Below are 27,565 nucleotides of genomic sequence, written 5' to 3'. Positions count from 1 at the left end.
TTTTTAAAGGTCCTGCACCATTGTTATTACTTTGTGTATCAGCGGGCAGTATTATCTTATTGTGTATTATGTTACTCTTGTAAATATTGTGGTTGCAGTTCTTATCTTCTATGTTTATATTGGCATTAGTGCGAATGTCAGTTGCTCAACAGAAAAACTAATAAATGGTTGTTGATTTGATTTACTTCACAATTTGTGTACTTTATACACATTCCTCAATAAAATACATGTATGTTTATTTCTTAATAATTTTTATCGCAACTATAGGATGATTTGACATTTTTATAGCATTATAAGTTTAAAACATGTTCGATAAGTTATATAAATATATGTTATTTTTTTGCAGATTAAAGATGTATATTCTGGAAGCCCATATTATAATCTGTCAAATTAAAGAATAAAGAAGGAGGTGTGACTCAATTCTTGCTATTTTCCTGAGCCTTTGCAAAATCTCTTTTTAAAAAACAGAGTATTCTTGGATTATTTTTGTGTTATTGGGCAGCCTTCAATGGTTTAAGAATATCAAAAATTGGATTGGTGATAATTTAATTTGACACCTCAGGCTAAAACATCTATTAGGATTGGGAATTGATTTTTTAAGGTTTAGAATAGGTCTTGAGATTCGAAAATTGGGGATTTTCTCATTACTATCTTATATTAAATATATCCTAAATTGCAGGAAATGCTATTTTATTATTACCTTATAAACTTGCCAAAAATATTTAAAAAAACTCTTATCTCAAATCTTGAATCTCTCTCCCAATGGATGCAGCACCATCTATGGCCACTGAGGGAGTAAAGTAGAGGGGGGTTTCACTATGCAAGATCCACCCCTAGTGGGTAACACTATTTCAGTTTCTTTCGCGTAACTCCTAGGAGGTTGGAACTTAGATAACAAAGCCCGCTAGATACTCCAGTTGTTGAACTACTATTGCATTATATTACAATCAGTTTTCAATTATTTCAACATCAGGAATATTATTTGTGATTATTTCTCTAACTTTGGGGAGGAATCTTACTTATTAAAAAAATTTAAAAAATCGTAAAAAAATATACAGAACTAATGCCTTCTCTCTTCTAGGATTGCAACTGTGGCATTAATAAGTGGGTCTTAAAAGGATTAATATCTTAATGTATTACCTATTAACATGGATTCCAACATTTGGATAATTATATTCTATGCTCTTTCTTAGACCAAAAAAAAGTTTCTGAACAGTGTGACTGACAAAAATCTTTGAATATTCAGTCCAACTTGAAAAGGAGTTTCAAGATTTTTGTGAAAAAGCTAAGCTTGGCTTGTTATCCAACTTGACCTATTGAAATTTTCGGAATTATATCGATAATCTACAATCTATCTAAATTCAGCTAAAAATGTTCCACCTGCATTTGCTAAGACTCACCCTGTACAAAGCTATGATGTGATGGTTCTCACCCATCTTCTTTTTCTTTTTTTCCGCCTCCTCTTCCTCCTCACCAGGACAAGGCAGTCGTAGCCGCATCTTGCACATGTTCAACTCGTCCTTGGCGTCCACCAAGTCAAAAATCTGTCGCCACATCAGGTTCAGGTCAAGGAACTCCTTCTTTACCCTCTCTAGGATGGCCAGGTGCTGGCCGGCCTCCTTGGTCCACTGGGGTGGCACCTGTCTCTGCCTCCCGTAGGCAGCCAATGCTGTAAACATTAACGGTTTTGATTTACACAAAACTTCTTAATTGATTAAGATTGATTTCTAGAGACTTAAGTTATTGATATGTGGTGTAAATGTTATTGTTCTCAAATTTTGTTGCTCACGATTGACCCAGAGTAATTAATACAAATTTTAAGTTGCAATATCAATTATTAAATTTTATTCAAACTTGCTTTGTCAAAATATGCCATGTTCATGAAAACTCATACAAATGCATGCAGTAATTTAAATTAATTATTAAGTAGAAATTTTAAAAAAAACTAGTATGTCATCGCAGTAACACACTCTCTGACATACTAGTGGTATCTTTTAGTGTACTTTTAAGTAGTTATCCCAGTCTTCTAAAAGATTTTATTGGGGAAAATGTTTATCTGCATGAAGTAAAATCAGAACAGAATGTTTCATATTAAGTAAGACTAAAAGGATTGTTCTGATCAAAGAATGTTTGTTTTACGATATTTGAATTCAGATTATAACAACAAGAAAGATAATTTAACAGTATGAATCCGTATTCCATGAGATTAGAGAATTCTTCTTATAATGTACGCAACTCTGAAATATCCTGTATAAATCCTAAAACTTATGGACTGTTTGCAATTAATACTTAATACTTAGATTTCGCTTACCTCCAATTTTAAAAAGTGCAGATAACAAAACGCTACCCAAATTTAAATGGAATTACTACTTAACAAACATTTACCAGTAGAAATCAAACGAAGGGAATGACATACCTTTAAGTATTTTCTCAAAGGGTGACGCCTTGAAACCTCCCTTTCTGGAGGTCTCGAAGGTATTAACATTGACTCCCACCAAGTCAGCCACCTCCTTGTTGTCCATGTCCTTGTCATCTGTCCAGTCACTGCTGCCAGGCAAATTTCTTTTCTTGTTCTTCCGCTTTTCTTTGCTCTTCTCCTCAAAAAGTAAAGCCTCGTAGCTTTTCAACGCGTTCTCCGCCTTACACAGCTGACATCTGCCCAACACATCACAATGCATCAGAATATATTAAATTTATATTTACTGTGTTTTGATTCTAAACAAGAGATAATACTAAATAAATAGTGATTGTTTAAATGGTTTTAAACCAATTTTTTACACTAAATATTGATATAAAAACATATTTCTGACATTGAAAATTTCAAATAGTGTGCAATAAATATGCTTTCACAAATCTCAGACCGAATTATAACATGTGTAACTGCTTTGTAAGGTCTGAGTCAATTAATTAGGCAATCTTTCCTATATGTTCCTTGTCACAAAATTCTTGATAATCTTATTCACTGTAAATGATAAATCAACTTGTGTTTTATGAGAAAAGACAAAGCGAATAGGCAAAGTTATGGATGATGCAATTTACTTGATTTAAAACCTACTGAGGGTTTGTTTTCCAACTTTTTATAATATTCAGAACCATTATACAAGGGCCATTCAGAATGTAAGGTACGTTTTGAAATTTTAAAAACCAAGTATAAGAAAAACATTTTATTATATACATGTGAGAGAGGGACTAAAATAGTATTTTTCTACATAATCACAATACAAATTCAGGCACGTATCATAGCTGTGGAGAAGCTTTGAAATTCTTGTGTCATAGAATTCTGCCACCTGTGATTTCAACCACTCAGTGACGCATACCTGGAGCTCCTCATCCTTGTCAAAAACGCTGTCTTGCTTGTGAGGTCTTCATTTTCGGGAACAAGTAAAAGTCACTTGGAGCAAGATCAAGATTATGGTAAACTTGTGGGAAACATAGAGGAAGTTCAGTTAATGTGAAACGACGGTTTTCACGAATCTTTTTGTCAACTTTGACGAACAGATTGTCAGTCACAATGCTCGGATGTCCACAGTTCTCTTGATCATTAATGTTTTCACATATTTAATTTGAATGTACCACTTCCTGACAGAATTTTAAGTCATTACGTTGTTCCTGTACAGTTCACACAGTTCCTGATGAATTTTTATTGGTTTTTTGTCAACAGAAAACGAATCACAGACTGCACCTCACAACTGGTGGGATTTTCGATTGCAGCACACATTTCAAATTTGAATATAAAAAAACCGCCAGTGCAGAGATGTTCTCGTTGTCACGGCTGGATGCTGACTGAGGTGCCGAGCACGAGCACACCAATATATACGCAATAGGCGCACGCCTGACAGCATCAGGTGGAAACGTTCCTTACTTTCTGAATAACCCTTGTATTATTTTGTAAGTCTATCAATGATTGTACATATCTCTTTCACTGTAACTCCACCTTGAATCAATGCTACTGACTATAACACAACTCTACTAACCTCGTTTTGCCTCTGGCAGGAGCACCCTGCGGCAAGTGACACACCAGTGCTTCAGCTGCCATCACATCCTTGTCGGAACCTCTCAGCAGTTGGACCCACTTGCGCACCTCTTCTCTCGTTTTGTCCAGCTCTGCCAACCACTTAGCAACCTCCACTCTTACTACATACAGTGACTTCAGCCTAATAATCAAATCAGCATTGGTTACTACGCTTTCCAGTTTATCACAAAAGGTTCGCGCCATTAGTCCTCACAAGTAACTGGTTTGGCCATTTGGTGTCCATGTTCAATGTTTTCCTCACTATAAACACCCTTATTGTAGAGTCTAGTGCTTTGCCTATTCTGCATTTATAAAACTACAATCTGAACCTAACTAATATAAAAATTAATTTATAATTTTTCCGTCTTTGCCTTTAACTTTTCCTTCATCCTTATTCCCAGTTTCCATTTATCAGACTTCAAAATCCCTGTCAAGAAAACAACGCACTGTAATACTCTACTGGTGCAATAATCGGACTTCAACTTACTTCAAGATAATATCTAGCAAATGTTTTATTACATTTAAAAGACTTTAGCATTTCAAATCAGTTATTGAACATTTTTTTACCAATGTGTGTTTTAAACTGTTAAAAGTGATAATTAATTTGTACTTTCCATAAATATTGTTATTTACCATCGTTATATGTTACAAAAGGTATAATAGAACGTTTCAAGAATTGGAATCTATACTCTTTGTCAGGTGGTGGAGCAAACAGGACTCAAAAAACTGTGTTTGCAGTATAACATGTTCTTGTAACAGGGAATACATAGGCGAGGCAAAAAGACCACTCAATGTGAGAATTAAAGAACATAAAAGACAATACGTAAAAAGGAATAGTGGAGAAGTCTAATTTGCTCAATATTGGTGGTCTGAAAATCATCACATGAAATGGAATGAAGGCAACCAGCATAATATGCCGTGAGGAGAATTTTTTCAAACAATAACTTATTGAGGCTTCATAGATAAAATTAGCAGACCACTATTGCTAAGTCAATCTTTGATTCAGGTTAGGCCACTTTGGGTATTAGTATTAAAAAAAAGAACTAGGAAACCTTAAAAGTTAATACCAACCAAAAAAACCTCAACCAACAAAATGTGTATACACACCAAAACCAAAACGGCCTTAGGGCCAGAAGCAGCTTGCATTTACATACAGGATTTAGGATATTTTCCATCGTTATAGGTTATAAAAGGTCAAAGGTTAAAAATTTCAGATGATACTATGCGGTGCCGATGAAAGAGCTGACACCAACATTCTTGTTAGTAGCCTGTGCTAGTGTGATGTGTGATTGTGATACTTGTACTTGTGACTTGTGCTCAGGACTTGCATCCTGCACAGTGACAACACCTAGACTGGACTCCAAGCAGCTTTTGGGTATGTTTGAACACTTATCTTTCCTTTTTTTTTCTTTCTGTTCTTTATTTTGTATGTATTAATACCTCCCCCACCTGATTAAGAGGATAGATTCCAATTCTCAAAACGTTGTGTTAAACCTTTTGTAAACATATAACGATGGCAGATGTTCGAAATCCTGTTATCCTTTCAAACCTTCCATCGTCAATAACAAACTTTAAACAAAGAAATATTATTTACCAGTCAACATTGGAATTTATTATTTTTGAAAATATTGTTATTGGTTTATAGTAGTTGATTTGATTAGGATGACATTTTTAATAAGGAAGTAATGAATACTGGATGTTTCCAACAATGAAATCCTTGAGTTAAGTCTTTAAATTATCAGTTCTGTAAGAGAAATTAACAGGGATCAATAGTCTATTTTTGTTGGTGGTCAATTGACAAAATCTTATCCACTGACTGTCAGCAGGTCATTGTTTTCTAAACTCAATAAAATTACAACTGAATCTCTCTAAGATCATCAATGAATTATATTTGGTTTACTTGAAATACAGTGTTTTTGATTTAATGTATGAGATATTTTTCTTATTTCGTCAAAAGTCCTGAAGCTCACATGAATTAAATTCCATTACTCTTAGGCTATATTAATAGTACTACTTAAATGTATACAATAAATGGTTTCACAATGAATTACAATAAAAGTTGTAGTACTAAAAAATAGAAAATGAAGAACCAATCTCCTTTTTGATATTAGCAAAAAATAAAGCCCACAACTAAAAAAATTCTAATGGCAAAAACAGCTATGGACCTACTTGTTGGCCAGGTTGTTGTATTGGTTCTTCTGCTGTGCGTCAGTAAGCTGTATGGCGGACTTGACTCTATCCAAAAGCTCCTCTCTATCCGAGGACCATTCCAGTGTCCGAAGCCACCACCACTCCGAGTATCCGAGTGTAGCTCCTTCCAATTGTTCTGTTATGGCTTTCTCATGAAGTTCTATTCGTTCTTGAGTTCCCGCCATCTACACAACAACCAAGGAAACTTACCTCTAATAGTGTAAATCTGGTTAGCATATTTACAATTAACTGTCATTAACATGTCCTTATACGCCGGCTGTTTGTGCACAAGTACACAGCAAAAATCTGTCTTTGTAGCATTTTGCTGCTGCGGAGGCATGTAACAACGTCTTAATTCTCACTATCACTGTATAAACACAATGTTAAAAATTCTACACAAAAAAGTTCAACATTCCTGAATAACTGTTCAAATTTATGAGTTTTCTGATAGTTCATCTCCAGCTTTCGATAGGTTTCAGCCTGCAAGGCACTGAACATAAGTATTAATAAAATGACTTAATACCTGAAACCAAAAACAGTCTAAGTGCAGAGCATTAACCCTTTAAGCGTCATGAAAAATTTGACCTGATCTTAGATAACGTTACAATTTTTTTACATTTCCAATGAGTTAAAGTTAAATTTATTTTCGTTTCTGTATGTCAAAATAGAGTTATTTAACGGTGAATAAAATTTTTAGCCCTTTTTTGGATTTCCTAGGCTACAATTTTTAACTTTGAGAATATCGTAGTATAGCAGTGTAGTTGTCACTAATATTTTTTATCATTAATTCAGTAAGTAGGGGAATGAAACACAGTTTTATAGATAAAACATATACTAAATTACAAACCAATAAAATTAGAAAAATACAAAAGTAGACAAAGAGTGTTTATTTGGTAGCGGGCTGTCACAACTGACATTCCGCGCGTATCCCGCAAGCCACTGTTATCGCGTGGACTTTTGAACCTTCTTATCGCTCGGCAACCTGTAGGACAGCCTTGCGGGGCTTGAATTATGTTTCTTGCTTTCTGATAACATCCTTATGACCGTAGTAAAATATTAAAAAGTTAGAGGTTGAACAAGTTAATTGCTCAGAATTACCAAATATTCAAATTTCTGAATCGTCTGGATTCGCCATTCACACGAATAATGGCTAAAAACACTAAATAAATACTGGAATCTGCTGTATATAATATGAATAATTTACTTTAAAAAAGAATAGGACACAACAGAAAATTAGCGATAAGCGAAAATACATATGCGTGTACCGGACGCTTCTCACTAACTGGGCTAGATGCCTTGACGGGAGCTCCCGTCAATGACTTTGTGAAAGGCGCGGGGCCACGCCCGCTAGGACAGTGTTTGGCCAATTAGAAGCAACTGCCACTCCCATTGTAACAGAATTCCCAGGCAGGGCAACCCGTCTGTATGTCGCATGACTACTAGAACCATTCTAGCAGCAAAATATTCAAACTAACATAGCAGTAAGAAAATAAAAGAATGCAAAAACGCGGATCCACGGCAATAACGTTTTGAGCTTGTAGTGGCCCTCCGCGGATCCGCGTCAATAACGCGCTGGAAAGGTTAATATTTTCTGCTTTATTTATTTAATAATTCTGAGCACCTCATGATCAGTGTTTTAATTAACATTATGGCAAGAAATCATATGATCTATTTACATACAATCATTGCAACAAATACAGATGATTGCAAAATAAATGCAAACCCTCACCAAAAAGGTAGTGGAGTCCTTTATGGTGAGGCCGGGTTGCGAGATAGATTTTTCCTACAGCAAAGCTCTTGTAAAAGATTGGGAAAAGAGGATAAGATACTTTAATTGGAAAAGGGCTCAGGATTAAGACAATAAAACGTGTTTATCTCTCCTTATGCTAAAGGGTGAGCATCTCTCCTAGATCAGAGTAAGGAAGATATAAGAATATTAGGGATGTTGACATACAGGACATGACCTCCTTAGAAAACACCTTATGAAAGTGGGTCTTAGTCAGACTGATGAATACAGACTCTGTGGAGAAGCAGAAGAATCAGCAGAACACATATGGCTGTTGTCCTGCCATATCTAAAATTAGAAAAAAATGTCTAGGGGCATATCTACTCAGCCCCAAGGACATCAGAGAACAGGAACCCTCAAATCTGATCAGCTTCTGTAAATGTCTTAGATCCTGAGGACACAAATATAAGTAAGGAAGGCGCAAAGGTCCTTTTTCGGACTAAATGCAGGGATAATCATCTCTTTCCCTCAAGAAATAAATACAATAAATTTCATACTTGAAAGGCTTGGGGATATTGTATATTTACTTTCCTTAAAACGTTAGGTGCCATGGCAATTTGGAAATTTTCACCCTGTGGTGCCAAACTTCATTGCTCATGATATTGATACTATTTGTGTTTCATACATAAAAGGGATCTTAATGGTTACTATTCCAACAGTTTATTTACATGTATATGTATGCATCATGTCATTTTACAAGGTAAAAACATGATCGTGAAATTCCTTGCCAGGCCAATCAGTCGACCAGTTATTTAGGTGTGTAACATAGCCAATCCTGTACCCTTTTTTTGGTTTTAGGATTAACGTAGTATTGTAATGAAATAAAAATGCATTAACTAGAATTTAATTAACACTAATTGTATGCTGTTTATTATTTTTATTTCACAATCAAATGGTTGAAAATTACACTGTTGTGCATATTGGAACAACGACAAAATAAGCCATTATTTAGCTTTGTTGTCAGGCAACTGTTTACAAGGTACAGTGGTGATGTTTTTTTTAAGGTCTTCGGTTCAGTTAAAAAAGTTCAAGACTTTGCCGCTAAGTTATGTTAGTAGACTAAAACATATGTTTTGCCATACCCTAACAACTGCGTAGTTGTCGCCCTGATCAGGCAAAACGTAACTTTGAATAAAGCCTAGCTGTCTTACCAATCGGCGAGAAAGGGCACTTGAATTTTAATAATTTCTTTTCACTATTCAATAGAATTGTTCGAACATACAAAGCATATAATTTTATAAAGATTCAAACTATATTAATTTACCAATGTAAAAATATAAAAATAGGTTTCAAGATATTAATGAAATTATTTACAGACACATTCTGTCAGTGTTCTACTATTGCTGCCCAGCCTACGGAAATAGCAGCCAATCTGATGCCTTTGGAGGCTGTGTGCAGAACACTGACATGCTGCATGGTTCACAAGACTGACACTTGGGGAGCCGTTGTACCTGTTTGAGAGGCTCTTGTTCCGGGAGGAGGTCGCCTTGCATGGCAACCATCAAAGCAAAAGACTCCACTTCTCTAGAATTCGCCTTGAGCTCGGGAGGAGGGATTTTGGTTATTTCTGACCAGGACTGTATAACGCCCTTCCCTGTGATCTTAAGTCACTGCCCATATCCAGTTTCAAAAATAGATTTAAGCGGTATATCAGTTGTTTTTTTTTTTTTTTTTTTTTTTACTGAATCTTTTGTTAAAAATATTTTAGTAATTAATTAATATAGTGTGGTTATAAGAACCTGTAGTAATTATATTAGTAACGTAAAACCGAATTTGTCTGAAAATTGCTTTACAATAAAGGCACCTTTTTCAATATTTACACGAAGCGTTGTGAAGAACATACTTATTAAGGAACAGCTGAAGATCAACACTGGCCTTTTTGAGCGCAAGGGTTTGGAAACTAATCTACAATGTAGACTAAAAGAGTTACCGGTGCCTCTCGCTTGCCGAGATATCTCAGTTCTAAGGCCTTGATGTCTTCTCTCATGGTGTCGTCTCGCAGTGTGGGTGGGACACCGTCATAGCCTCCGTCTAACACTTCCGCCAAGTTGTGCATCGTGTGAATTCTCTGAAACAGTCATCCTTTATTTTGATTTGTCAGAGAAACTCATATAAATATTTAAAAAGGTTGTATGTTGCTGGACCAATCACATTCATCACGGAATTTCAAATACTGAAAAGTGCTAATGTAAAAAATTTCCGTAATTTCAACTATTTAAACAAGCACTATTATAAAAATAATCAAATCTTATAAAATATAACAATAACAGGTTAGTTAATTAAAAGTTAATAATTTCACAAAACGTATTGTTAATGAAAAACCACAGAACCTAGAAAGAAGAGGGAAATGTTATAAAAATAGATGATTCTCTAAACCTTAGATGTCAATTTTACTGTACAGTTAACGTTACACTTACAAATTTACAGATCATAGCCTGGAACTCAGATGTGAGTAACAGGTTCATAATACTTTTTTTGTTACTAATATGAATCATGAAAATTTATACAAGCTAACCTTATCATGCAGAAAACTGTAACTTTAAATATTTATCTAAAATATTAAATTTAGTCCTGAAATAAGATGCTTTTCAATAAAGATTTAAAAACACTAACTTATTTTTTTATCTCCCAAACCTCTATCAATTAATGCACTTTATCCCTTTCCATGCCATTGTCACAAGTGTCTACTACGTATCTCGTTATTGTTTTTCAAACGTGTGATAGTGTTGTAATTAAGTTACATTTTTCTATCATGTTTTATAGTAACAACGAGTGTATTCTATTTTATGAGTGGAATTTGATTTTGTGATTTAAATGGAAAATCTGATAAGATAAGATCATAGACCTTATCTGCAAAATATTATATTAGAAAATGCTTTAATAATAAAGTAATTTTTCAGTTTCATTACATTGTACCATGAATTTGAATTTAGATAGACTTAACAGTTTTGTAAATAGTTATTTTAGATTTATAGCTGTTAAGGAAAATTATGGAATTCATTGGAGTGTGAATGGTTAATGTCACAATGGTTTACAAAACAAACTGACAAAAAAAACAGCAGCAATGCACATTTTCAATGCTGAAAAACAGATAAAGTGGTGAAAATAATGTAAAATTTGTTGTAAAATGTAATGGAGCATGACACAAGACAATAATAACTATCAGTTGTTAACTATAGAACCAATCACCTGAAGAGAATCTATTTTCAAGCGCCCGGTGAGCTCGTGCTCCAGATGTAAGACTGCCCGGTACGCGGCTGCCGCCTCGGACCACTCCTGGCGTATGACGTGAAGTGCGCCAGTCCCGTTGAGAGCCGCCACCAGCTGACGTAAAGCCTGCTCAGCATCCAACCTTGCCCCAGTCACCATCTGCCTCAGAAGATCCTCCATCCTCATCGTCTTCTTAATTGAGACGAACTTTCCACGCACAGCCTGTGGGCATTATTTCCATACATATCATAACTTTTTCCATAGGAAGTTTAAAAAAAAAATAAAAGTTAGAACTTTATTAAAATAAAAATTACTTTACAGTTACAACAGCTCAAAGTATTAAATTTCAAAAATCAGTTTGGCCACTGTTTTTAAGAGAAGACTTGTTTTCAATTGTAACATTTGACAAGCTTCAATTGATAACCCTTAGGTAGTAGACAAAGGAGATTAAATAAATTATTTATTTTATTACTCATACCTTGCTATCAGATTGTAATGGTCTATGATGTCGGAGTATCTGTGCTAGAGATAGTGCAGGTTCAAATCCTGTCTGTGATCGTAGCACTTTTTATCAGTACCATCGACCTTGTACAGTATCGACTCTCCCCCTTATTCTGTTTGACAAAATTCTCGCACAAGCCAGTGGCCCATGAGGATGGGTAGAATAAGACTTAAATAGAGAATGACCTCTCCTTTTTAAAAAGTCTTTTTTGTATCAAAAATTTATTGTAGTTATTATTGACTATTATTACTTACCAAAACATCTACTCCCTTTAGATTTATATTTTCTCTGATATATTTCTTCAAAGCTTGAATTTTAAGAATAATCTAATTTCAAATATTTCCGAATCAAATATTTTTCTTGTTTTAAGATTATGAATTAAATCCAAAACTTATATTAGTATAATTATCAAGTTATGGAATTCAGCCCTATTTTTTGCTACTTGTAGTTTAGCCTTTCATTATGCACTTATCAAGATTGAACGTTCATCTAAGCTTTTGCAAAAGGTTCCTAACATCCTTAATCAGGAAATCAATATTACTATTCTTCCTATAACAGTAACTCCACATTTCACAATTTTGAGGACCAGCGGAACAAGAAACCAATCCAATTAAATACTTTTTATTAACCAGATGTATTGATAAAAAATCAAGTACAAATTCAGAATTGTCAGTTCTACTGAGAATTATGCAATTCCAGATTCGAGAAGCAGAATCAAACAATCTCTAAAATTTATATATTATTGTATCTATATAAGACTTCTAAACTAGCCTGTGAGATCAAGGAAAAACTAGATTAAGTCCTCCTTAAGGTTTAAGATAAAAAATCCGTAATTTTTACGGTTTATAATGTGACACTTCAAATATATAAACATCTCCTGTAAACGTCTCATGGTGCCCAAACAGCAATTCGGCAAGAGAGATTGGTTTTTTGGAAGAGATTTTATATTTTAAAGTCAGATCTTACTGTTTAGGTTTTATTACAATTCCACCAAAGCAAAGCATATTTCTTAATATTTTTTAACTTGCACCAAAATTGCGTGCTTTTGAGTTCATAAAGGGTTAAAATAAGCTTTAATTTTATTGAGTTAATTTTTTGAACATTACTAAATAAAATTAAAATTACAGTTAATAACAAAAGTATTGACTTTTAGCATATTTATAAAAAGGAAAAAGTTGACAAGGCATCGTTTTGTACTGAATTTAGATAGAAACATTTAGTTTGCAACATTGTTCTTTTTTACAAGGGCATTTAAAATGAGATGTTACTTGATAACTAATCTAATAATTTTAATCTAAATAATTTTAACTAACAGCCTATCCCTCAATTAAGAGTTAGAGATTAAATTTCTCAATACATAAAAAAAAAACCGTAATTTTAGTCTTATAAACGATCCCCTCACATACATTACCTTGTACATAGTAGATCAAATAAATGGTATGCACTAGATACCACATTGAGTATATAATATGGTGAGAGATAAAAGTTCGTCACAGGCCACCTAAATTTCTGAGATTTTAGGAGAAGCACCCAGATTCCGCTTCAACTTAAACAATTGATTGATTGATTGATTTATTTATTTATTTCCAAAATTTATGTACAGAATTAAATATAATACATAACAAAAATCTTATAGGAAATTATCCCCACATGGGCATCAGCCTGTGTGTGGGGAAACGAGTTCCTCAGTCTGCACTACCAATAACACACAAAAAACTTAAATTAAAATAAGAAAATGAATTGTCATTAATAAAAACATTTTCATTAACAAATGAGAAATGAAGATTTAAACTCTAAAATAAACTATACAAGGCCAGAGCATGGAATACATGAGCAAATTCAGTTAATAAATAATCTAAAATTTGAATGGAATATACTTATTTAGAAAATATAATTTGAAAGACTTAAAAATGTAATTTATAAAAACTTGTAACTTACATAAAAAAGAGCAATCAGAAAGACTTAATTAAAAATTAGCCGATATAAGTAGAGAGAGACTTGGACCACACACTGCACACCCACGCACACACACTAAACACACACACACACACACACACACACACACACACACACACACACACCAATCACGCACACGCACACATGCACGCACTACACGTACTCGTTGGCCTGCAGTCAAAACGATTGTACAAACTAACCAAACACTCAGACTAACATTGATTGTAATACAAAAATATAACAGAAATTTAATACATAAAAAAAGCATATCTAGGTGTAGATTGAGGAAAAATACTGACGAAATCCATCTCGCCCAGCATCTACTAACCATTTATTGACTAATTTTTTGTACGTACTAATAGTGCAAGGTCTTGGGTTTTTTATAAAGTATGGTAATTTTGAGAAAATTATATGAGCAATATAGTGAGATGATGTTGAATTAAAGGCTTTAACGAGTCTAGGAACAAAAATTCTGTTATGAAGTGAAGAACGCGTAAAATGGCTGTGGTTACTGTGAATGAAAATTGAATCTCGATGTTGAAAAATGTACAAAATTAATGTTCGGATATATAATTGCGAGACGTTAAAAACTTTAAATTCTTCAAACAATAAATTGGTTGGATAAGTACGATTTCGCTTCAGAGCTACTTTTATAATAGTTTTTTGAACGACTTCTAAGGGAGCAAGGTTATTTTGGAAACAGCCACCCCATGTTAAATTACCATACTGAAGAATTGATTGCACATAAGCATAGTATACAGTTTTTAAAAGATCTATTGTAAGTATATTACGCAGATTACAGAATATAAAGATAAATTTACGAAGTTTATTCCGCATGTAAGCTACGTGATTACACCACTTCAAACGATTGTCAAAAACTACACCCAAGTATTTATACTCACTCACCCTATCAATACATTCACACAAAACGCATCCATCCTGGCCACCACAAGTATGCAACCGTAGCTTAAAAACAAAAGGATCGCCGTCAGCTCGTATAGAGATTGGCATACATTTGGTTTTGGCTATATTAACTGTGAGCCGACATTGATCAAACCAGCGCTTGACAGTGAGTAGACCGCGCTCAGCCACATCCCTCACTTCCTCCCAGCTTTCACCCTCAAATAACAAAGCGGTATCGTCCGCATAAAGAAATATCTGTCCTTTAAACAAAGTCAATCTTCCTAGATTGTTAATAAAAATTAAGAAAAGCAAGGGTCCAAGAGTACTGCCTTGCAAAACCCCATACTCAATTTTTTGAGGAACGCTTGTATGGCCCAAAACGGAAACAACTTGATACCGATCGGACAAATAACTTTTGAACCATCTCCAAGAGTTCCCTTGTATTCCAATATATTTTAATTTTTGTAGTAATAGTTGTCTATCAACTGTATCAAAAGCTTTAGCTAAATCTATAAAAATCAATAATGGTTTTTTATTACGGCTAATCGTGTAATGAACACTTTTAGTTAGCAAATATAAATCGTCATTCAAATTCTTATCTTTTCTGAAACCGAATTGATTTTGTACAAGAATATTATTGATGTTTAAATATTTTTCGAGTTGAATTCTGACACATTTTTCCAATAATTTAGATAAAACACTAGTTAAAGTTATTGGTCTGAAGCTAACACATCGATTTTTTGGGCCTCCCTTATAGATTGGGATTACTTTACCCATTTTAAAAGATGCTGGGAAAATTCCCTGTGATATACTATTGTTTATAATATGTAGAAGTGGAAGCTATAAGAAATTTAAAAACATTTTGATAAGAGTAGCCGGGATTCCATCTTCTCCCGGAGCAGACCCGCCTCTAAGGTTTTGTACAACACGAGCAAGGACATCCTCGGATATCGGCTCCAGCTGGAAGTAAGAATTCGCCCCGTAATCCTCGTCATTCATAACGACTTCAGTCACGGGAGGCACAGCACTGGCTAAGTTGGCACCCACCCTAACATAGTATTCATTTAATGTGTTAGCTACATTATTTATATCATTTGTCTCAATATTAAGTTTGCCGTCCAGAAACTGTTCAATAGGAAAGGAATCTTTTTTTTATTCATGTCCATAATTTCAGCAATATTTTTCCACAAGAGCTTATTATTATTTTTTGATTCATTAATTTTATTTCTAAAATACATTTCTTTAGCCAATTTAATAGTTTTATTTAAGAGATTTCTATATTGCTTGAAACGAGTTTTTAACATTGTATTAAAGGGCTGGCCTTTGAGCTGCTTACTCATTTTATCTCTAACTCGAATTGATTTAATTAGTCCAACGGTAACCCACGGCTTTAGCTTGACGTGCTTAGAAGAAATTGGGTTCTTATTAATTGAGGATTGTAATAGAATATCTTGCAAATATTCAACAAACTTAGATGCAGACAGATTAACATCCTCGATCTCGAAAATCGGTGTCCAATTTCTTTCAGAGACAAGACGGCCAACAATATCAAAGTCAATATATGTGTTTTTAACTAAAGATGATTGTTTTCTTTTACTTTTAATTAAACTCTGTTGACTTTGCGAGACAGTAAAATAGTGATCCGTAATTTCCGCTTTGATGACCGCCGACTTAACACCGTCCGTAGTTTTAATATCCGTAAATATATGATCAATACAACTTTTGGAAAATCCAGTAACTCTGGTTGGCACATTAATGCAACTAATGAAACCAGCTCCATACATTACAATGAGTGTTGGTTCTGCGTTAAATTTACAATGACATCACTGCTGAAAACATTTGAGCAGAAACACTAACCTGGGGGTGCAAACACGCTTGGCGAAGTTTCAGTAGAGGATTCAACAAATTGGAGATCTGTTTTCGATCTAGACTCTTCAGGGTGACATTAAGGTCCACAAACCTAGACACGAAAATAACTTACTTCAGTAATTGTATATATTATTTAGAAGGAGGGTTATCCAGAAAGTAGATTACGTTTTGAAATAAAAAAAGTACAAGAAAATTTTGTATTATATGCACTTTAAAGTGACACTAAAATACCATTTTTCAACATATTCACCATACAAATTTGGGCATTTATCACAGCCGCGAACTAGTTTAAATTCCAGCATTATAAAATTCTGCCACCTGAGACTTCAACCAGGTAGTACACCCTACCAGTAACTTAATGGTAACAATTTACAATTTACAGTACTTCTGTGTAACAATTTTGTGTGTAACAAACTCCTTAAACTTGGAGGAAAACTAAGTGAGAGTTCTGTTAGTGTAAATCGGCTGGACTTCACAACTCATGGGATTTTCAATTGTGTCACACATTTTAAACTGTTACTGTAAAACAAGGAGTGGCAGTAACCTCTCAAGAGCACGGCTGTATAGCCACTGAACAGAGAAATGCTCTGACATCAAAATGGCTTCGATAGTTCTAACCCTAGCGGCTACAGAGCAAAACGTAATCTACTTTCTGGACAGATCTTGTATATAAACACTTATACTAAATTATAGTGGGACTATGACCTGTCAGTACAAAGTGAAATAGGTTTGAGGTCAGTCATTACAACTGGACTTAAGTTGGGGCTTTGCCAATTTATCAAGTATTTTAAATGGGTGTCCAATAAGTATGGCTCAATCATCACAGAAGTGCTTAGTTTACTAGATTTGAGGTGGCCACCAAACTGGCGGAACATTCTGCCAAATAGAGAGACAAATCTAATTTCCAATTGCATAATTAACACGGAAAACATTATTAACATACTATTGTATTAGTATGTTAGTTCACAAGTTATTGACTCAAATTTTTATCAAATCATACATAAACATATTTTCAAATTGTTCACTATTATAACTGTAGGAGCAAGTGATTGTTCCTCAGTCAGGAATACAATATATGCCAAAACGAAATATACTGTACCTCAGTAGTAAAAAATTTGAAGCTTGTAAGAATAAGAGTTAAACAATGTCCCCTTTCGCTTGTGATGGTGTTACATGTGCTTGAGCTCTTGACTTCTCGTACTTATGCATCCTGAGCAGTAACAACGCCTGGGTTCATTTTCTCCTGTCTGACTCCAAGCAGTTTTCGAGTATGTTTGATTTCTTTCCTTTCTCTTTATTTTTTTTAGAGGCAGCCCATTGCCGCACGTTGCATCTTCTAGTTACATATATATGTACTAATTGTCTACTCACCTGACAAAGAGGATAGATTTCAATCCTTGAAACCTTGTGTTATACACTTTGTAAAATATAACGATAGAAAATGTTCAAAATCCTATTATCCTCTCAAACCTTCAATAATAAACTTTAAACAAAGAAGAGTTGCTGCCACATCAATGTTAATCCTGTAAGATTTACTATCTATTGTAAGATAGCTTGCAGCAATTTCATACATCTTGTGTTTTGACACTTGGTCAATCAATGGCAATAAATTTTCAGGTTGTGATAAAAAAAGAAATAAAAACAGCATTTTCTTGAGCTTCAAGAATAATTAAAATAATATAGAAAGCACTAACAGCCAATGGGATGTCCTTTTTTTAAAGCTATTATTCGATATGAATAATCTGAAAGAATGGGTTTTCGTACATTTTTTATCATTATTATGTTACAAAAAACTGAAACGCTACATTTTTAGAATTAGTATTAAACTTATCCTCTTCCTCCGGTGTCAAAATTTAAAACATAAGATTAAAAAATTAAGAAACATGGCAGTGAAAATGCCAAAATACGTGACAACAAAAAAGTCTCTTGTGTCAAAACCTCAAACTCCTAAAACTCAGAACTTAAATCAAGGGAATCACAAAAAAACACCATTACACAATACAGAGGCACAGCTGCAACAAGTTATACAAACATCGCAATAGGTGGTAACGAGAAAAGTTAAGCAATTGCAGTGCACAGTAACCATTAAAACAAAGCAAGTATTTTTAGTTCATATGAAAACTCCTAAGGTTATTAGTTTGACTACCAGGCAGCTCCTGGTAGACTGATAACACCGGTGTAGTTAATTATTAAACACTTTTAATAGATACACAGTGTATAAACACATTTCCATCCGGAGTGCCAATGTTCTGCACTCACCTGTTTATCCGGTTGACAAACTGTTGGGAGCACTCGGTGTGAGTGCACTGGTAGAAGTATTTCTCCACTTCTGAGAATTCTAGGAGGTGTGTGTCCACTGTCTGCGGTGGTACGCCGGTCTCAGCCAACACGTCCTTCATCTGCGTGCGCCATAGCACTCTGGGCACCAGCTTCAGCAGAGAGCGCCAATCACGACCCATGAGTTCCAGGAACTCCTTGTACTCGTTCCCTGCCAGGAACTCCATCAGCCCGACTAGGTCTGTTTTAAAAATCCAATAACAAGTTAGAGTAGTATAAGTTGCATTAAACATTTAATTAGTTCGTAATGATTTTTTTTTGTAAGATAATAGAATTTCACACAATTTGAAAATATCATCATACTATTGTGCTTATCAGTCATAAAACTGTCAGTAACAGTCATTTTTAGACCGAGCTTGCCTTATAATTTCCATGTTTCACTAAACAGCTGATTCCAGCACAGTGTGCAATGAAATATCAGTCAGCTTTACCAACCATCTGAATAGTATTAGAAAAATTTCCCTCAAACAACCATATAAAAATGGGTTTTTATGAATTATTTGATGAACCCTAGAAGAAACGTAAAACATTTATGGTATTTTTGAAATCAGTAAAAAATGTACTTCTATAAAATAAGTAAAATATGGGCCGTTACATTTACAAAATTACTTAAACCCTACACCTCCTGCTTGATTTACAAAAATTGTTCACTTTAATTTTAAAAAATAGAAAAATTTCATGTAAAAACCGTTTTGTTATAGGTAGGTACTAATAAAAGAGCTGTAACAATTAAAAATGTTGACCAAAAATTGTTTTTTGAGCACAGCAAGTGAACATCACAACCAACTATCTTAACTACATTGATTTGTTGGTCTTGTTATTATGCACAACTGTATTTTTTAACCTTTGCTTTATCTCTTACAGTGTACAAGATCCCATCAGTGTGTACAATTTTGGAACACACTGTATTTACCTCAAAACAATAATGAAAACAAGACCAGGTACTGCCAAAAAAAAATAGTTATAATGCGCGGAAGAATGAAGTGATCATTAGTTTTCACTGACATCACAATGGACATCAAGAATCAAATAAAGGCATCTCGTTATTCAGCTGTTCATCCCGTTTCCAATGGTATATAAATCACATGGTTTTTCAACAATATGAGTACTGTAAAAGGGAGTGATGCTAATCAACGGGATAACCCGTTGATACGAGTTGAGACATGTGGTAAACAATGGAAGATCTATCGATTAACAGTTTGATGATTAATGGTCATCATTATTGGAAGAGACAACTTCATAACTCTGGCCTTGCTTAATACGTTTTCATTATTTTCCTTTGATTGATAGTAGAAGTTCAACATATGACTATGGGCTCACCGTTCACAGCCTTCTGTATAGGGGTGCCTGTAACCGCCCACTTGTTTTCCGAAGTGAACTTCTTGGCCATCTCGGCCGCCGCCCGACAACTTGATCCCTCCACCATCTGTGCCTCGTCCAGGCAGAGCCGCCACCAGTGCACAAACAGTAGCGGCGACGTTGGCGCAAAGAACCGCTTGGCATGACGCAGGTTTCGCTTCACCGGTTCCGTGTAGTTCAGCTCTCTCGTCAACACCTTCAACGTAACGTGAGAGAATAATATCACTAAAATTGACTAAGCATGATGGATTTTAAAATACAAAAAGCATTTGAAATCACAATTTAATTTTAAAGAAATATAGCAGCTGAAATTAGAATTTTTCAGACTATATGATGATGACAAAATCTGATTCATTTACCTACTACATACTGGCTCCTAATGAATTAAAAAGGATGTAACTACAATATTTAATCAAATTTACTTAATGTATGAAGCTTATATTGGCTTTTCTTAATTCAATCACTAAACGGAAAAATAACATCAACCAACATTGATAACTTTTTATTTTTTGATCATTTACAATATTTACAACCGTTTACTTGGTGCATGGTGATTATGATATGTGACACATTTACCACATATGTGGTAATTATAATGTGTAACACTATTTTCCTGGAGCATGGTGATAATGTATACACCAGGTATGTGGTGATTGGTGTAAAAACAAACGGGTACAATATTTACAACCATTTATCTGGTACCTGGTGACTATAATAGCTGGTACAAAGTAATTACACATGAATTGTTTAAGTACTGTACGGTTATTTGAATGCCCAGAAAGATTACCTGGTATGTGGTGATTACAATGTCATAGCTAGCCAAGTCGTGGGGTTGAATGTATCCGTTGACTCGTACACCTTCATAGACTAGAACCCTCAAGTTGTTTTTCTTCACGTGCTTTTCAATCTGGAGAGAAAACATGATATTCTCAAGTTGTACTTGTCACCCTATTAAAAAATTTCTCAGCTTAATTTCTTTCTGTGAAAGTAGTAAAAATAAATAGATTGAGTACACTATCTATAGCTAACTGTGTAAAGCCTGAGACACTTAAAATACAATAAATACATAGGTTGAAAATATATGAAGTATTGGTTAAAAAATTTATACATGCATAACATTTTATAACCATAACATGCAATTCCCTAATTCTTCAATTGTTTGATAAACATGCTCCAATAGTCTTCAAACGTGTAACAAAAAAGCCTGCTCCCTGGATTACTGACTTTATTCGCCATCTGCAAAGACAGAGAGACACTGCTTTCCGCAAGGCTAAGCGAACAAAGAATCAGCACGATTGGAGCTTATATAAAAGACTGAGAAATCAGACACAGCAACAAATTAGAAATTCTAAAATTAGATTTTACTACAATTCTCTTTCTCAGAAACAAACAACTAAAACCCTGTGGACGAAACTGAAAGAGCTGGGAGTGGGCAAATCTGATGGTGACCAACAAACCCATTTAAATCCAAATATAATCAATAACTTTTTTGCTAACGTCCCCATTGATCTGTCCCGTGCTCGTGATTATGTCATAGAGCTAGAGGCTTCTCCGCTTGACAGACCTGTTCATCAGTTTTCTTTCACTCCGGTGACTGAGGCTGAGGTGTTCAGGGCGGTCATGAGGATGTCTAGCAATGCAGTCGGGGCCGACAACATTCCAATCAAGTTCATTAAGAGCACTCTGCCAGTCACCCTCCCAGTTATTACTGCAATATTTAATAAATCTTTAATGTCCTCAACTTTTCCAGATATATGGAAGCGAGCTCAAATCCGTCCCTTAAATAAGTGTTCTTCCCCTAAAGCTCCATCTGATTTAAAACCTATTAGTATACTGCCTGCGCTATCCAAGTGTTTAGAAAGAATAGTCCACCAACAATTCTCCCGTTTTATTGACAGTGGCAATATTTTGTCGGTATTTCAATCTGGGTTTCGCCCTCACCACAGTACTGCCACAGCCCTTTTAAAAATCACAGAAGATATAAGACTTGCTATGGACAAGCGACAAGCTACAATTTTGACTCTATTCAATTTTTCCAAGGCCTTCGACTGCGTGTATCACCCTCCTTTACTGATCAAATTGAAGAGGTATGGTTTCTCTGATGGTTGTGTCAGGTGGGTGGGGTCATATCTCTCCGAGCGACAGCAGCGTGTCAAGACTGACAATGGGTGCTCCGAGTGGAAACCTGTCACCCGAGGGGTGCCTCAGGGTTCTGTACTTGGACCACTTCTTTTTACACTCTACATTAATGACATAACTACTAGCATCCGACACTCAAAGTTCCATCTGTACGCTGACGATTTACAAATTTACCGCCACTTTTCACCTAATGAGATGGACACTTGTGTACAGGTAATGAACTCTGATATTGATTCAATAGCTTACTGGACTTGCAGACATGGACTGAAACTTAATGAAACCAAGACTAACTGTATTTTAATAGGCTATAAAAGGCTTATTACTAAAATTGACATTAATACTGCTCCAAGACTGATACTGAACAATAATGAAATAGTTTACAATGAAAAAGTAAAAAACCTGGGAATAACTATCAACAAAAACCTGGGATGGGCTGATCAGGTGTCACAAATTTGTAATAGGGTTTTTGCCTGTATACATGGCCTCAAGCGATTTGCACAATACTTGCCGTTGGATGTTAGAGTGATGTTGGTGAAAACTCTAGTTTTACCTCACTTCAATTACTGTGACGTGGTGATCAATGACATGACTGTTGACCTTTCTAGTAAAATTCAGCGTGCACAGAATTATTGTATTCGGTTTATTTTCAACTTACGACGTGATGATCACGTATCTCCTTATTTTGAGCAATTATCCCTATTAAAATCCAAAGAACTTAGAGATCTTCATGTACTTAGTCTGTTGCACGCACTAATCCACAATGGTTGTCCAAGTTATTTGGCCCAAAGTTTCGTTTTTATGTCTGATATTAGTGCACGTAGAACTCGTAGGGGTGCATCTTTATTATCAACTCCAATTCATAGGACAACCTTATATAATAAATCTTTCACTGTTTCCGCATGTCGATTGTGGAACGCTCTCCCAGACAACATCAGAACTATTGACAAGCGCGATCGCTTTGGGGCGGAGGTTCGGGCCTTTCTGCTGCGGACTCGGCGGGAGTGACGGTTGGTGGTTCTTGTGGTCACACTTGTGGTAACTGTATGTGAGTTGCGTGGATGGGGAATGAAAGCTGATTAGGATAGGATAGTTTTATTAGTTGCCTGTAAAGAGATTTATGTTAGAGTTTAATCTAAATGGTTAATTTTAATTATAATTTATATATATATACATTATTATGTTACATCCAATATGTAATTAATTATTAAAGTGATTTAGTTTAAGTGTCAATTACAATGTTGTAATAGGTATGATAATATTTTACTTTGTTTGTTTTTTTTGGAGGTTAAGTGGTAGAGAGGACTTTTAAGTCTTAACTTCGCCTCTGTAAATAAAGGCATTTTCATTTCATTTCATTTCATTTCACACAATTTGAGTTTAACCATGCAAATAAAATTTAGAGGGTACATCTTTTTATAGTTTTATTGCAAAGTTTTCAAACAACCAGTAGGTTTATTCTACAGCAGCTGTTCATAATATCCATGTTGGTCTTAAAATATTACAAGGAAAACCTATTATATCACATGGTATCAAAATATATTATATTTAACAACAAACATACGTACTGAATATATTAATCTGGAAAACATTTTGAAATATCCTTTTGTTCTACAAAACTGTCTTCACGAACTACAAATCTTTTCAGTACACAAAATCTGAGTGTGAGTTATCTTTAGAATTAGATTTGCCTTGTTAAGTGTCTTGAAAACAAATTGTGTCAATGGTGTGGATCCTCTATTAAAGTCTTATGCCAGCACCATAAGTTTATTACTCTATTAAGTTTGTAGGCTGGATAAATTTAAAACTGAAATACTGCTGCACACTTAAATGTAGGCTGCTCACTGAAATCCAAAACTACATACAAATCCTCACCTCGCTGACCCACTGCTGGGATATTGCCTCTGGAGAGATGATGACGGTTCCTGATGATAGAACAGTTGGCAGGTGTTGCCAACATTGGAAACAATAATACTGATAATCAGCCAGTGTTTCATCGTAACCGACACACTCTGCGTGCTGCCAGGTGTTGCAGTTCGGGCACTCGACGATGTTGTCGGACTCTATATCCTTCACACAGCAGCACTGGAACGATGATGAGCGATGAAACTGTTTTCTCCGCTGCGTCTTCATGCTGGTCTCTGACAGGCAATTATCATACCACGATTTCAGCAGAGTAAAAGTTTCTCCAGCCTTTAGGGCAGACGCTCGTTTAGGTTTAATCTGTTTAGAGTCTTTATTTGAATCTGGATATGATTTCCTCCCTCGTTTTGTACTTTCTATCTTCATCTTCTTCCCACCGGTATCACTAAAACTATCAGATTTGGCTCTTTTCCTTTTACTTATGCCACCCGCCATATTTTCTTCTTCTAATTCAATATCAAAGTTATCAGGTACAAAATCATCATCCTCATCGAACCTTACCTTTTTTCTTCTTTTCCTTTTAACCTTTGCCACTTGCACAGTTTCTGTCTGGATTTCTGTTACCTCATTTGGAGAATGTGGGAGGATATCATTTACAACACAACCGCTATCCTTAAGATCTCCTACGCCATTCTTCAAGTCTTCTGAATTGTCGTTACTGATTTTAATTTCAACAATTCCATCTTCAGTGGGATCGAATTCTTCTCCAGAGTTAACAATAGTTTCCGTTTTATTTTTTTGAAGGTGTTCTTTTGACTCTTTAGTCTCATTTTTAAATTCTTCAGGTTCAATTTTACAGGAATCCTTTTTTTCATCCACCTGAAACATTTCAAATTAGAACGTAAAAGAAAAAATTGCTTGAAGTTATTTATACATAGAAGTAGTATTGTAATGTATTAAAAAAAAAAAAAACATATAACTTGTGAAAAATAATGAACTATCTAATTTAATTGATTCAATAAATTATTTAGTCCTACTGTATTTAGAGTTCATTTTTGACTGTTTGAAAGGATAGCAAGATTATAAGATTTTGTCATCCCCTATTTGCTTTTATCATAATAGGCTACTATATAGTTATTTGAAGCAAATTAAAATATAATTGTAATATATATATTGTCCCGGCGGAGCAAGTACTTTTTGCGATTCAATGTTTATTGAAATTATATATATATAATTTCAATAAACATTGAATCGCAAAAAAGAAAGACATATCAAGAAAGACTGATAAACCTTTCTCAGGTTTACATATTGTATTGCATTTTTTTAAATACATGATCACATATTGTTATGGTCTACCTGTTTATTTTGTAGGATTGAGACTGTTTTTTTCTCTTTATCTTGTATTTTTTTCAAGGTATTCAATGTTATACTGTACCCATCAAATATAATTCATAATCATTACTGGACATTTAAGAACTTGTACAATAAGGTAATAAATATGTAGTGCTTTGATTGCACTTTAATTATAACAATTGCATTTTATCTTTTATAATTTTCTTCTGCTTTGTAACAGTGATTACATTATAGGGAGGCTGCTGAAACAAGTTTTTACAATTTCATGAACCAACTACTTACTTTGGTGTTGTTTGTTTCACAATCGGTCCTGTGTTTTTAAGTGAAACATTTTATAACACTCAGCATCAAGCTTTCACACCGTTTATCCAAATCTTTGGAAAAGATTTTTATATTTGAAGTATGTTTTAACCAATTATAGGCATAGCAGACCAACTTAGCATATTTTAACACGTTTTAGTTAAAATTGAGCACAAAATATAATTACAAATGAAATACTAATATTGTAATATTATGCTATTAAACAAATATTTAACTATATTTGGATTATACATTTCTATAAACACAAATAAACACGTAAAAAGCAAATTAATAAGCAACAAGAAACACTAAAAAATGTTACCACTGTCAATAGTTGTACATTTTTAAAATGTCTGATTTTTATAAAAATATTCCGAATTGTTTGTTTTTCCACTAATAACGATCTTCTAACATGAATATAACTCACAACAGAATATACCACATAAAAAAATATTGTGTTAATAAGATCTGTTCTCATCTGTAGCCTGCAGTCTAAATCAAAGTACGAGGGGGTACCCCAAAAAAAACCGGAATTATTTTATAAAAATTATATATTATCAAATTTTTTACAATACGACCTTATCTCCTTCAAAATAATCTCCATTACAACTAATACACTTGTCCCAACGGTATTTCCATTGATCAAAACATTTGTTGTAGTCATCTTTAGAAATGGCTGCAAGCTCGAGCTTCGTTTTTTTCTTAACCTCTTCAACGCTGTCAAATCGTTGACCTTTCAAGCCTCTTTTCATGTGTGGAAATAAAAAAAAGTCGCATGGAGCGAGGTCAGGCGAGTAAGGTTCTTGGGGCAGCAGAACCATGCCGTTTTTGGCTAAAAACTGCTTAACTGAGATGGTTGTGTGTGCCGGTGCGTTGTCGTGGTGGAAGAACCAGTCTCCAGTCTGCCACAAATCGGGTCTTTTCTGGCGAACACTGTTGCGCAATCTTCTTAAAATCTCCAAATAAAATGTTTGGTTGACAGTCTGACCTGGAGGAACAAACTCAGAATGAACAATGCCTTTAGCATCAAAAAAGCAAATCAACATGGTTTTGATGTTTGATTTGACTTGCCGACATTTTTTTGGACGAGGTGAAGATGGCGACTTCCATTGGCTTGACTGTTGCTTCGTTTCTGGGTCATAACCATAGCACCATGACTCATCACCAGTAATTACCTTTTCCAGAAAATCGGGATCATTTTCGAGATGTTCTTTCAGAAGGCGGCAAGTTTCAACTCGATGTGCCTTTTGATGGTCGGTCAGAAGTCGAGGAACAAATTTGGCAGCAACCCTTTTCAGTCCTAAATCTCCTGTTAAAATTCGCTGAACCGAGCTCCAAGTTAACCCACTACTCTCTGATAGTTCAATTGTCTGTCGACGGTCGGTGAGCACAAGTTCACGAATTTTTTCAACATTTTCGTCCATTCGAGAGGTTGATGGACGTCCAGAACGAGGTTTGTCTTCAATCGACATGTCGCCATTTTTAAATCGGGCGAACCACTCGTAGACCTGAGTTTTCCCCATAGCATCATCTTTGTAAGCTGTATTCAACATTAAAATAGTTTCTGCAGCATTTTTACCAAGTAAAAAACAAAATTTCACAGCTGCACGTTGTTCACTTAAACTTGCCATGACAAAAAACGAAACAAGAACAAAACAGGGTTAGGGAAAACGGTCACTACGAACGAACAGAATGCACTAGGACAACGGAACTGGGGTCACTGAGCTCGCAATGGGTTGCGCGACACACGCCTAGCGGCAGAAATGTGTACTACACGCTGCCGGCTGCC

General features: G+C 34.8%; 1 protein-coding gene across 1 annotated transcript in view; it reads right to left on the bottom strand.

Moving 5' to 3' along the window:
* Positions 1-1,400: 1,400 nt before the first annotated feature.
* LOC124371989 (E3 ubiquitin-protein ligase SHPRH-like) overlaps positions 1,401-27,565 on the bottom strand; it is a gene marked incomplete at its 3' end in the record, with an annotated part of 37,253 nt that continues 11,088 nt past the window's right edge. Inside the window, exons 3-13 of the mRNA XM_046830360.1 lie at positions 24,136-25,002; positions 20,912-21,031; positions 20,086-20,320; positions 18,688-18,946; positions 16,417-16,519; positions 11,178-11,420; positions 9,919-10,056; positions 6,182-6,387; positions 3,975-4,154; positions 2,417-2,655; positions 1,401-1,669 (exon numbers count right to left, since the gene is read on the bottom strand). Coding sequence (XP_046686316.1) covers positions 1,401-1,669; positions 2,417-2,655; positions 3,975-4,154; positions 6,182-6,387; positions 9,919-10,056; positions 11,178-11,420; positions 16,417-16,519; positions 18,688-18,946; positions 20,086-20,320; positions 20,912-21,031; positions 24,136-25,002 — 2,859 coding nt within the window. The remainder of the gene's footprint in view (positions 1,670-2,416; positions 2,656-3,974; positions 4,155-6,181; positions 6,388-9,918; positions 10,057-11,177; positions 11,421-16,416; positions 16,520-18,687; positions 18,947-20,085; positions 20,321-20,911; positions 21,032-24,135; positions 25,003-27,565) is intronic.

This window comes from Homalodisca vitripennis, unplaced genomic scaffold (genome assembly GCF_021130785.1).
Source record: "Homalodisca vitripennis isolate AUS2020 unplaced genomic scaffold, UT_GWSS_2.1 ScUCBcl_2382;HRSCAF=7084, whole genome shotgun sequence".
Classification (NCBI taxonomy): Eukaryota; Metazoa; Arthropoda; class Insecta; order Hemiptera; family Cicadellidae; genus Homalodisca; species Homalodisca vitripennis.
Note: the sequence above shows the minus strand (reverse complement) of the source record. Positions and strands in the feature narration are given on the sequence as shown.